Raw genomic sequence first — 8,556 nt, forward strand, 5'->3', positions numbered from 1 at the left:
GGTGACTTAGGCATGTTTTGTTGCTGATGTGTTTGATTTGAATTGCTTGTTTCAAAGAGCGTTAGCTGTGGTGTTCAGGAGCGTTGGGTCAGGTCACAGCTCTGCAATCTAGCAGTTGAGAAAGTCACTTCAGCTTAATGACCTTTAGCATCTGCAGGTGAAGCAAGCTGAGAACCCCGTGCAGCCTAGTGATGCAGGCTGGCTTAGGTGACAGGTGGACGGCCAGCGAAGGTCAGTTCATTCAGATTCATTAATATGGCCTCCCTGGTCCCTGGTGGTGCAGGGGTTGAGTCTCAGCGCTATCACCGCTGCGGCCCGAGTTTGATCCCCGGCCAGGGAGTAACCCACAGGGTGCAGCATACTCTCCTGTCTCCTGGATCCACCTGTTCTGCACCCCCCCCCTGTCTCTGGTGAGTCTTCTCACCCCCTATCCCACCTCTGGCCTACACCCCAGTTCTTCCATGCAAAAAAAAAAAATTTCATTTATAGATTTTTCAAGAGGATACTATGCCTCCCTTCCCTCAGACAGAGAAGTTCTTGCTGTTAGTGTTTTAAAGGAGTTTCAGGAAATCGAAAGTAGGTCCATTAATTTTGGAAGGGAATTTGCCAGAGAAGCATAGCATTGGTGCGGAGACTTAAGGGAGGTGATCAGTTGTCCAGATTACGTGGGGTGGGGCCCGCCCTTCACCCAACAGCCCTTTTTAGCACTATCCATGTTCACACAGACCCTCGTAGGGACCCAATCTTCAGACTTTCCGGGAAATTTTCCATTTCAAATAGCATGTTCCATTGTTAATATCGATGTAATATGTTGAGCATTAGAAACTGTGTTCTGATTTTTGGATCATAAAGTGTGCTCTGATGAGAATTCATTAAATTACTCAATTTGATAATTATTTAGAAAAATTCTTGAGCCCAACCCTCATGCATACGCTATCCGCTGACTGAAAATAATAATGTTAGAAATTATCTCTGAAAGTATAGTCTGAGATGCCTAAAAAAATAGAAGAAAATATGGGTCGATATTTTCATCTTAGGAGATAGCCACTTTTCTCATCTTCTGAACAAATTCCAGAAATTATAAGGGAGGAAATAAATATGACCATTTCAGAATGTGCCAGTAAACAAAAGGAGATGGCAACTGGGAAATATTCTGAATCATGTACGGAAGATGGCAAATAAGAAAAGCCACGCAAATCCCCAAGACAAAATGATAACCAGATTGACACAGGTGCAAAATCGGAAACCAAAGCTCAAGAAATTCAAAGAGCTAATCATCATCGAGAGATGTTCCGTCTCTGCAGTGCTAGCAAAATAAAGCTTTTCTTTAATATATCAAAAGTAGCAGGTGCACTAGTTGAGGACAGAGGCTGAGGTGGGAAGATTCTGGCTACAGCCCGCGACAGGAGCAGTTGGCTTCATGCCGCAGCCCTCAGGTTGCCGGCTCTGTGACTGTGGCCGTCTAACCATACATCACTTTATAACTGTCAGGCGAACAGTCCTCCTAGGTAGAAAGGTCAACACCCCCTCACCTGGGCGGGAGCTTGCCTTGGCTGCCCCCTGCTGGCGGGTCTGCGGAGCAGCAGGGCAGGTCTCCAGCCCACTTCATTGCCACCTGAGAATAGCTCAGTTTAGCCAGTGGGGCTCTCTGGAAGGAGCCCACCAGCCTTGCAGGTGAGAAAAAAGCCTCCTAAGTTAACATGTGCCGCACCCTGCATTATCTTGAGATTGCCTTTCATGCTTAATCTGGGTTGAACTACAAAATTTTCTTTTCTCCGTGGCGATTGAGCATCTAAATTCCAGAGCCCTCCTCACCACGGCAAATGTGTTCAGATTGTAGATCTCCGTGAAGCCAAAAGCTGCTAAGAAAAGCAAACCAGGACTCTGAAATTCTTGCAGTAGAAGCTTGTGGAGCAGCTGTTGGCAGGGAAGGAGATGGCTTCCAGAAGCAAGTGGCTGCTTCTGCTGCTCAGCTGCACAGCCAGCGCCCACGTCCTGGGAGGTGAGTGCCTGTTGGGGGCGGGGATCAGCCCCCAGCCAACTCCCCATCACACCGACGCGCCACACCCCACAACACTTGGCGCCACACAACATAGATGTTGACAGCAGGACGAGACCAGCTGAAGCAGTCAGAAGCGCAAGGACTTTAGGAGCCAAGGCCATGCTGGCTTAGTGCAGGGCCTCGGTTAGGCATCAGCAGAGTAGATGATGATGATGGGCCTGCGGGTCCCCTGGGGCAGAGATAGCAACGTAGAGCACCTGGAAGTCAGCACGTGGCGGTGAGCATGAGAGCCAGACATGCGTAGGGCTTATTTTCCTATCTGCAACCATCAGGAGTTGCAGGTTACAAGGGACTTGTGGCTCCTGGAGGGCCGCTACCCTCTAGCACCTGTACAAAGTGATATTTCAGCAAGGTGCAGCCGGTGACCCTCAAGTCTTGCCGGGGAGAAAGCCAGGGAAGGAAACTGCGTGAGGGAAGAGTGAGTATCACAGACGCTAAGGATGGAAGGAAATGGGGTGTAGGCTGTTCTGGCAGGTCGCCTTCGTCCTGTTTACGAGGAAAACGAGGCTCAAAGAAGGGTGACGCTTGCCCAAGGTCACGGGGTGGCCTGGCCCCGTCACAGTCCCGTGAGGCCTTGCTGGGCGATGGGAGGAGGCAAGCGGAGAAACATGCTGAGCAGCATTTATACTAGGCAGAGGGCCCTGGAAGGGGGGGAGGCTCCTCTCAGCACTTCCATAACCCAACACTTTCCCTCTGGGGAGACCCTGGCCAGAGGGGCAGCCCTCTAGAAGGAAAGGCAGGCGGGGCTCTCCGCGTGCGTGGCGCCCACAGTCCTAGCTGCACACCTCCTTGCCTTAGACCTCTGCTGATACATCCTTCTGCTCCAAGGTGCGCTGCCTTCCACCCCAGGCCCCTGGTTTCCTGTCACTGGTGCTCCCTGCGGCACTCAGTGTCTCGGGGACTCAGCCACTTGAGTCATGCAAGAGTGCGGGAGACCCCGGGAGGCTGGCCACGTGGGAGCGGGGTCTTGGACGGGTGACCCCTGCACCTCCCCCTGCTCCCTTGGCTGCACCCGGCCAGCATGGGTAGATAGCGCAGGTAGTTCATAAACCCGCAGGTTCCGCGAAGAGGCCCTGAACCAGCCTGCTGCGGGAAGAGCTGTCTCCTCGCCCCGGCCCTGCTCCACGGTTGCCCTTCTGGCTCCTGGTGCGCGCTCTCCATCCAGCCCTCCTTCGCCTGCCCCCTGTCCCCTCTCCTAAGTGTCCCCCTCCTCTCACCGCCTTTTCTCCAGCTGCAACCAAACTGCCGTCTGACCTGCCCTGTGTCTCCCAGGGCAAGGGGACTGCGCCCTCCTCGCGGGGCCGGACTCCAGCAACATCTGCTCCTCCCGCTCTCGTGATACCTCCTGGCCAGGGGCGGTTGTGCCCAGCGCCAAGTGTGTCTATCACAGCTGTGCCCCTGGACCGGGGGGTGCAGGACGGGCCTGGGCGCAGCAGGACACAGCCCTGAGCTAAATACTGCTGCTGGCGTGACCCCACCCCCCGGCCCCCGCCACGGGACACAGGGGCAGCACCATGGGTCTCCAGGAATGAGGTCAGTCCAGGCCAGTGCCCGGCACCCTCAGAATAGCTGGTGGTTTCCTTTCACCCAGTGTTCCATTGCCTGGTAAGAGGCCAGGGCTCTCTGGAGAAGACAGGGAGAAAGCGGACTAGTGGAAGGTTCTGGCATGAGAGCAGGGCCCTCCCTCAAGGGCACCCAGCCTCGCCCTCCTGCAAGGTACCCAGGTCTGTAAGGGGGCTCCGCTGGGCGACGTGGGGGTGGCTCTGGCCCCCCTAGCTTATCAGCTGGCCTTTGGTCTCACACAGAAATCATCATGAGGCCCAGCTGTGCCACTGGGTGGTTTTACCACAAATCCAACTGCTACGGCTACTTCCGGAAGATGAGGAGCTGGGCTGACGCTGAGGTAAGAAATCCGGCCCGGCTCGGGCTGGCGAAAGCCAAGGGCAGCCAGATCCGCAGGCCTCATGACTCAGGCCAGCGGGCCTTCTTCCTCGACATGCTCAAAGCCACCTGGCCGGCGCAGCGGAGAGGTGCGGGTGCTGCCTAGACTCAGTCTCCCAAGCTCTCACGGAGCAAAATGTCCGTGGCACATGGGAGAAGCTCAGTGCAGGTTCTCAAGACTAAAACCATCCTGCCCAGGGCCTTAGTGGAGTCAAAGTTTTCAGACGCTGCCTGGCGAAGGTGCTGGGGAAGGACCAAGCCCCGGGCTGTGCTCCTGGACCGCTTCTCAGGACGGAGGGCAGCGCTGGCTGTCGGGCCCCTGAAGCGGAGGGGAGAAAGGCCGGGTGGAGCCGACTCCGGCGCTTGGACTTGCAGAAGACGATTCCTGCAGCCTCCGAGCCTGCTTCCATGTCTGTCTCAGGAATCTTCTGTCCACTTACGAAATGTCACCTGGAAATCTGGCTGGAATGCCCCACAAATTTGAAAGTCGAATGCAATTTTAGCTGTAAAAGCGCCGGTATTTTAAAGTGGCTTGCAAGCCCGAGACTCAGTTATAAAATTGCAACCACAGGCCCTCCCTGGGGGCGCAGCGGGTTAAAGCACAGCACAGAGAAACTAAAGCCACTTCCGCATGAGTTCGATCCCTGCCTGCCCCGGAGGTGACCACATGGCGTGGCAGACCTCTCCTGGCCCGCCCGCTGCTCCCCTCAGCAGTGGACTTCGTCGATCTGCCTGTTCTGCTCCCCACTCTGTCTCTGGGGAAGCCTCTCACCGCCCCTGAGCCTCTGGCCTGTACCCCAGTTCTGTATGCACAAATAAATAAATCTTTAAAAAAAAAAATTGCAGCCACAGCTAGCCCCCAGCAAGATACGAAGGAGGGACACAGCAGCCACAGGCAGTGTGTTTTTACGCAAATAATCTCAGCTTTATTCCGGAGGCAGCACCCACAACCCCAGAGAACGAAAAATTACACCTCTGTCATAGGACAGGATTACGCCAAGTGTTTGCCTTGTTCAACTGGACAACCGATTCCTGATCAGAGAACGCGAATCACCTAAACCACAGGTTCCACCCGCACCGTAAAACGAGGGATGATTGTCAGTAACTGGGAAGAGAGATCCAGGTTGCAATCCTCTGGCCAGAATGAAGGTGCAGGGTGGCCGGGGGCAGAATCTGAGCTCAGTAAGGAATGTGAGGTCACTGCAGGAGTAAGAAATAGTTGAGTTTGGAGCTCAAAGGGTGAAAGTTGTAACCGAGCAGATAGTTAACCTATCAATCTAACGTAATAGGAAGGAATTTTAGCGCTTTTACAGCTAAAATTGCATTCGACTTTCAAATTTGTGGGGCATTCCAGCCAGATTTCCAGGTGACATCTCGTAAGTGGACAGAAGATTCCTGAGACAGACATGGAAGCAGGCTCGGAGGCTGCAGGAATCGTATTCTGCAAGTCCAGACCTGACATCTGAGGTGCTGCAGGACCCCCTTGGTGTTAGGGGGTCCCCTGTGGGGTTCAGGTCACAACTTCAGGAGGAGGTGGGGCTGTGTGTCTTCATGCTGCTTGGCACCCCAAGTCCTATGGGTAGGGCTGAGCTTTTAAACCTCAACTCATCTTCAACATAATGGAGCTGGCATGTTCTTCCTTCCGGCCCACAGCTCGAGTGCCAGGCCCATGGAAGTGGGGCCCACCTGGCCTCTGTCCAGAACTTGAAGGAAGCCAGGACCATAGCGCAGTACATCATTGGCTATCAGAACAACAAGTCGGTGTGGATCGGCCTGCACGACCCAGAGAAGGTAACTTCAGACCTAACCACAGACACCCTAGAAGAGCCAGAGAGGCTGCCCTGCTCAAGAAATGGGCTCTAGGCCTACTGGCAGGGGCTGAGAGGCTGGTTTGCTTGTCACGGGCCTCTGCCTGGCAGAGGCCAAGGCCCCAAGTCAGGCCTGGGAGGTCAGGCACAGGTGCCCCAAGGTCAGGCATGAGTGCTGGCCCACACAGCTCCTACGGCATCATTCAAATCAAGGTCCTTCCCAGCATGGGAACACAAGAGCTCCATCTTTTCAGAACATTACGACGAGGTCCAGGTCCATAGGCTGAGGCTTCTCAGTTGACCCTGAGTGACCCCGGGCTCAGGGGGCCACCCCCACATAGCAGAAAATCCCGTATAGCACTTGACTCTCCCAAACCTTCCCGGCAGGCAACAGCCTCCTCACGCCAGAATCCTGACCAGCTGTGGCAGCCTGTTGACACCTCACCGGGTGTTTATTTCCTTCCTGGGTGCCTCTTGCTCAGCCACGACGTGGGCTTGTAATAAAGGAAGCTGGAGAAATCCGGCGTTAAGAAAATCACAGGGAAGGGAAACACGTACAGTCCTGGCTTTATGCGTAGTTGTCTGTGCGACAAGAGGAGGCGGGGGTCAGCTGCGGGGCCTGACCACTTTGTCACGCGCCTCGGCGTGCACGTGGCCCACGCTCCACAGCCCTGCCCTTCGACCTGCCTCCTCTTCTGACATTCTAGTCTGAGAAAATAATTTTCAGTCGAAACAGCTGCCTGAACAAAGGTGTGTGGAGCACTTTAGTTATAATGATTGTGAGCTGTAAACAAACAAAAAGATCAGCAGAATTGCTCGGGTCAAATCCGGTGCCTCCTTTCCGTTTAAAAACTGGCTGGACAAGAAACAAAGCCATGTCTCGGTCAGCGGTCGTCACAGTGGAAGTACATGAAGTACATCATGAAGTATGTGGGCGCCGCGGGTCGACTTGCTAAAATGTTCGCGATGTTTCCCTGTGTGCCGAGTGGAGTGACTTCATTACGTTTCCTTGTGTACCCATTTCTGTTTTTCCAATGTTCACAATGAAAATTGCCTCGTGGAGGTCCCGGGGGGCCCAGGGTGATGAGCATGTGACTTCCTGTCGCCCACAGAAGCAGCAGTGGCGGTGGATCGATGGGACCCCGTTTTCCTTCAACACCTGGGCCAGCAGGGCCCTGGGCGTGAACAGTCACTGTGCTGAAATGAGCTTCAGCAACAGTAAGTGCCAGCCCCGCCCTGGGCGCTACGGGCAAGGCCAGACGCTGCTCCCTCACTCTCCTGTCCACCAGTGACTCTGCTTTTTTTTTTTTTAGATTCATTTATTTATGCACTCAAGAACTGGGGTACAGGCAAGGTGTGGGGGGGCAAGAGGATTCCCCAGAGACAGAGCAGGGAGCAGAACAGGCGGGTCCACTGAAGCCCACTGCTGAGGGAGCAGCGGGGAGACTGGAGGGGTCTGCTGCACCCTGTGGGTCCCTCCCTGGCCGGGATCGAACTCGGGCTGCCGTAGCTTCACAGCGCTGAGCCTTAACCCCTGCGCCAGCAGGGAAGACCCAGCAAGTCTGTTTTCTAAAGCACAATGGCCTTCGCTGGCACAGACAATCCCAGTTGTGCCCGTGTAAACTGTCGCCATATCCGTGGGTTATTTACTGCGTATTTTCTTTAAACCCCATAAGCATGAGACTCGCGTGAACGTAGCAGCCACCCAGTGACGGAACTCTTGAGTTTGTCCTGATTTGCCCAGAGACGGCAGCAGCTGACCGTGTGTGTGTGCGTGTGCGTGTGCGTGTGTGCACATGCGTGTGCTGTCTACAGCGCGGTCCCCAAACTGTCCGGTGTCACGGCGCACAGCACAAAGTCCTCAGAGCTCTAATTCCGAGGGTGGTTACAGCTATCGCTGTTTGCCACATTAGAAAATAAACGGAGACATTACAGCAACAAAAATCAGAGCTGTTGTCAACTTGGACAAGTTGTAAATGATCGCTAACATCGAGGTAAGATCATTTGCAAATGTTTCAGAAACATTTCAGAGTGCACGCTGGGAGAGGAAGAATAGCAGATGATAAGCCACTGCCAAGGAAACCTACGTCCTTTACATCCACTCACTTCTCCCTTAAATACATTTACTGTGAAAGCCTCACATGAGACGTGCATGTGACACGTTTTGGGGACCAAGACACGGGAACACGTGTGGTCGAGTGGACAGACTCCTGTGGAGCTCAGTGTTTGGAGGGTCAGTAGAGGGCCCCTCCCCCAGGCCTCCCAGGGCCGCCTCGCCTGCCCTGTCCTGCCTGGTCAGCCCACGGTCCGTTGGGAAGCGCCACGGCAGGAAGAGCTGTGGCTGTCCGTGGGACGAGGTCGCCTAAGGAATAGCTCGGGCGGCCTGGGGCTGGCGACCGAGCCCCACGGGCAGACCAGCAGCTGTGGGCCCCTGTCCTGAGTCCGCAGGCTGAGCCGACCCCTCTGGGGCTTGTCTCTCCTCACCGCCTCCCCTGGGCGGCCTTCTGGAGAGCATCTGCTTGGTGAATGCCCCCCACATCCAAAACTGACCTTGTCACAACGCCCAGCGAGCTGACTCACCAGACCTCTGGGCACCCCATGCCAGCCGTATGGGCACATAAAAATGACCGGGGCCCATCCCCGGTGGCGCAGCGGGTTAGGACGCAGCACTGCAAGCTGGCCGCAGCCGCTTCAGTGCAAATTCCGTCCCGGGCCCCCGAGCTGACCCACAGGGCACGGCAGACC

At 55.1% G+C, this 8,556-nt stretch overlaps 1 protein-coding gene across 1 annotated transcript in view; it reads left to right on the forward strand.

Annotated features, from left to right (window-relative positions):
- The first annotated feature begins 1,935 nt into the window (after window positions 1-1,935).
- Window positions 1,936-8,556, forward strand: part of REG4 (regenerating islet-derived family, member 4) — a 7,221-nt gene continuing 600 nt past the window's right edge. The window contains exons 1-4 of the mRNA XM_004689590.1: window positions 1,936-2,002; window positions 3,868-3,965; window positions 5,657-5,794; window positions 6,924-7,029. Of these exons, the coding sequence (XP_004689647.1) occupies window positions 1,936-2,002; window positions 3,868-3,965; window positions 5,657-5,794; window positions 6,924-7,029 (409 nt within the window). The remainder of the gene's footprint in view (window positions 2,003-3,867; window positions 3,966-5,656; window positions 5,795-6,923; window positions 7,030-8,556) is intronic.

Source organism: Condylura cristata, unplaced genomic scaffold (genome assembly GCF_000260355.1).
Source record: "Condylura cristata isolate star-nosed mole 26May11 unplaced genomic scaffold, ConCri1.0 scaffold00026, whole genome shotgun sequence".
Taxonomy (NCBI): domain Eukaryota; kingdom Metazoa; phylum Chordata; class Mammalia; order Eulipotyphla; family Talpidae; genus Condylura; species Condylura cristata.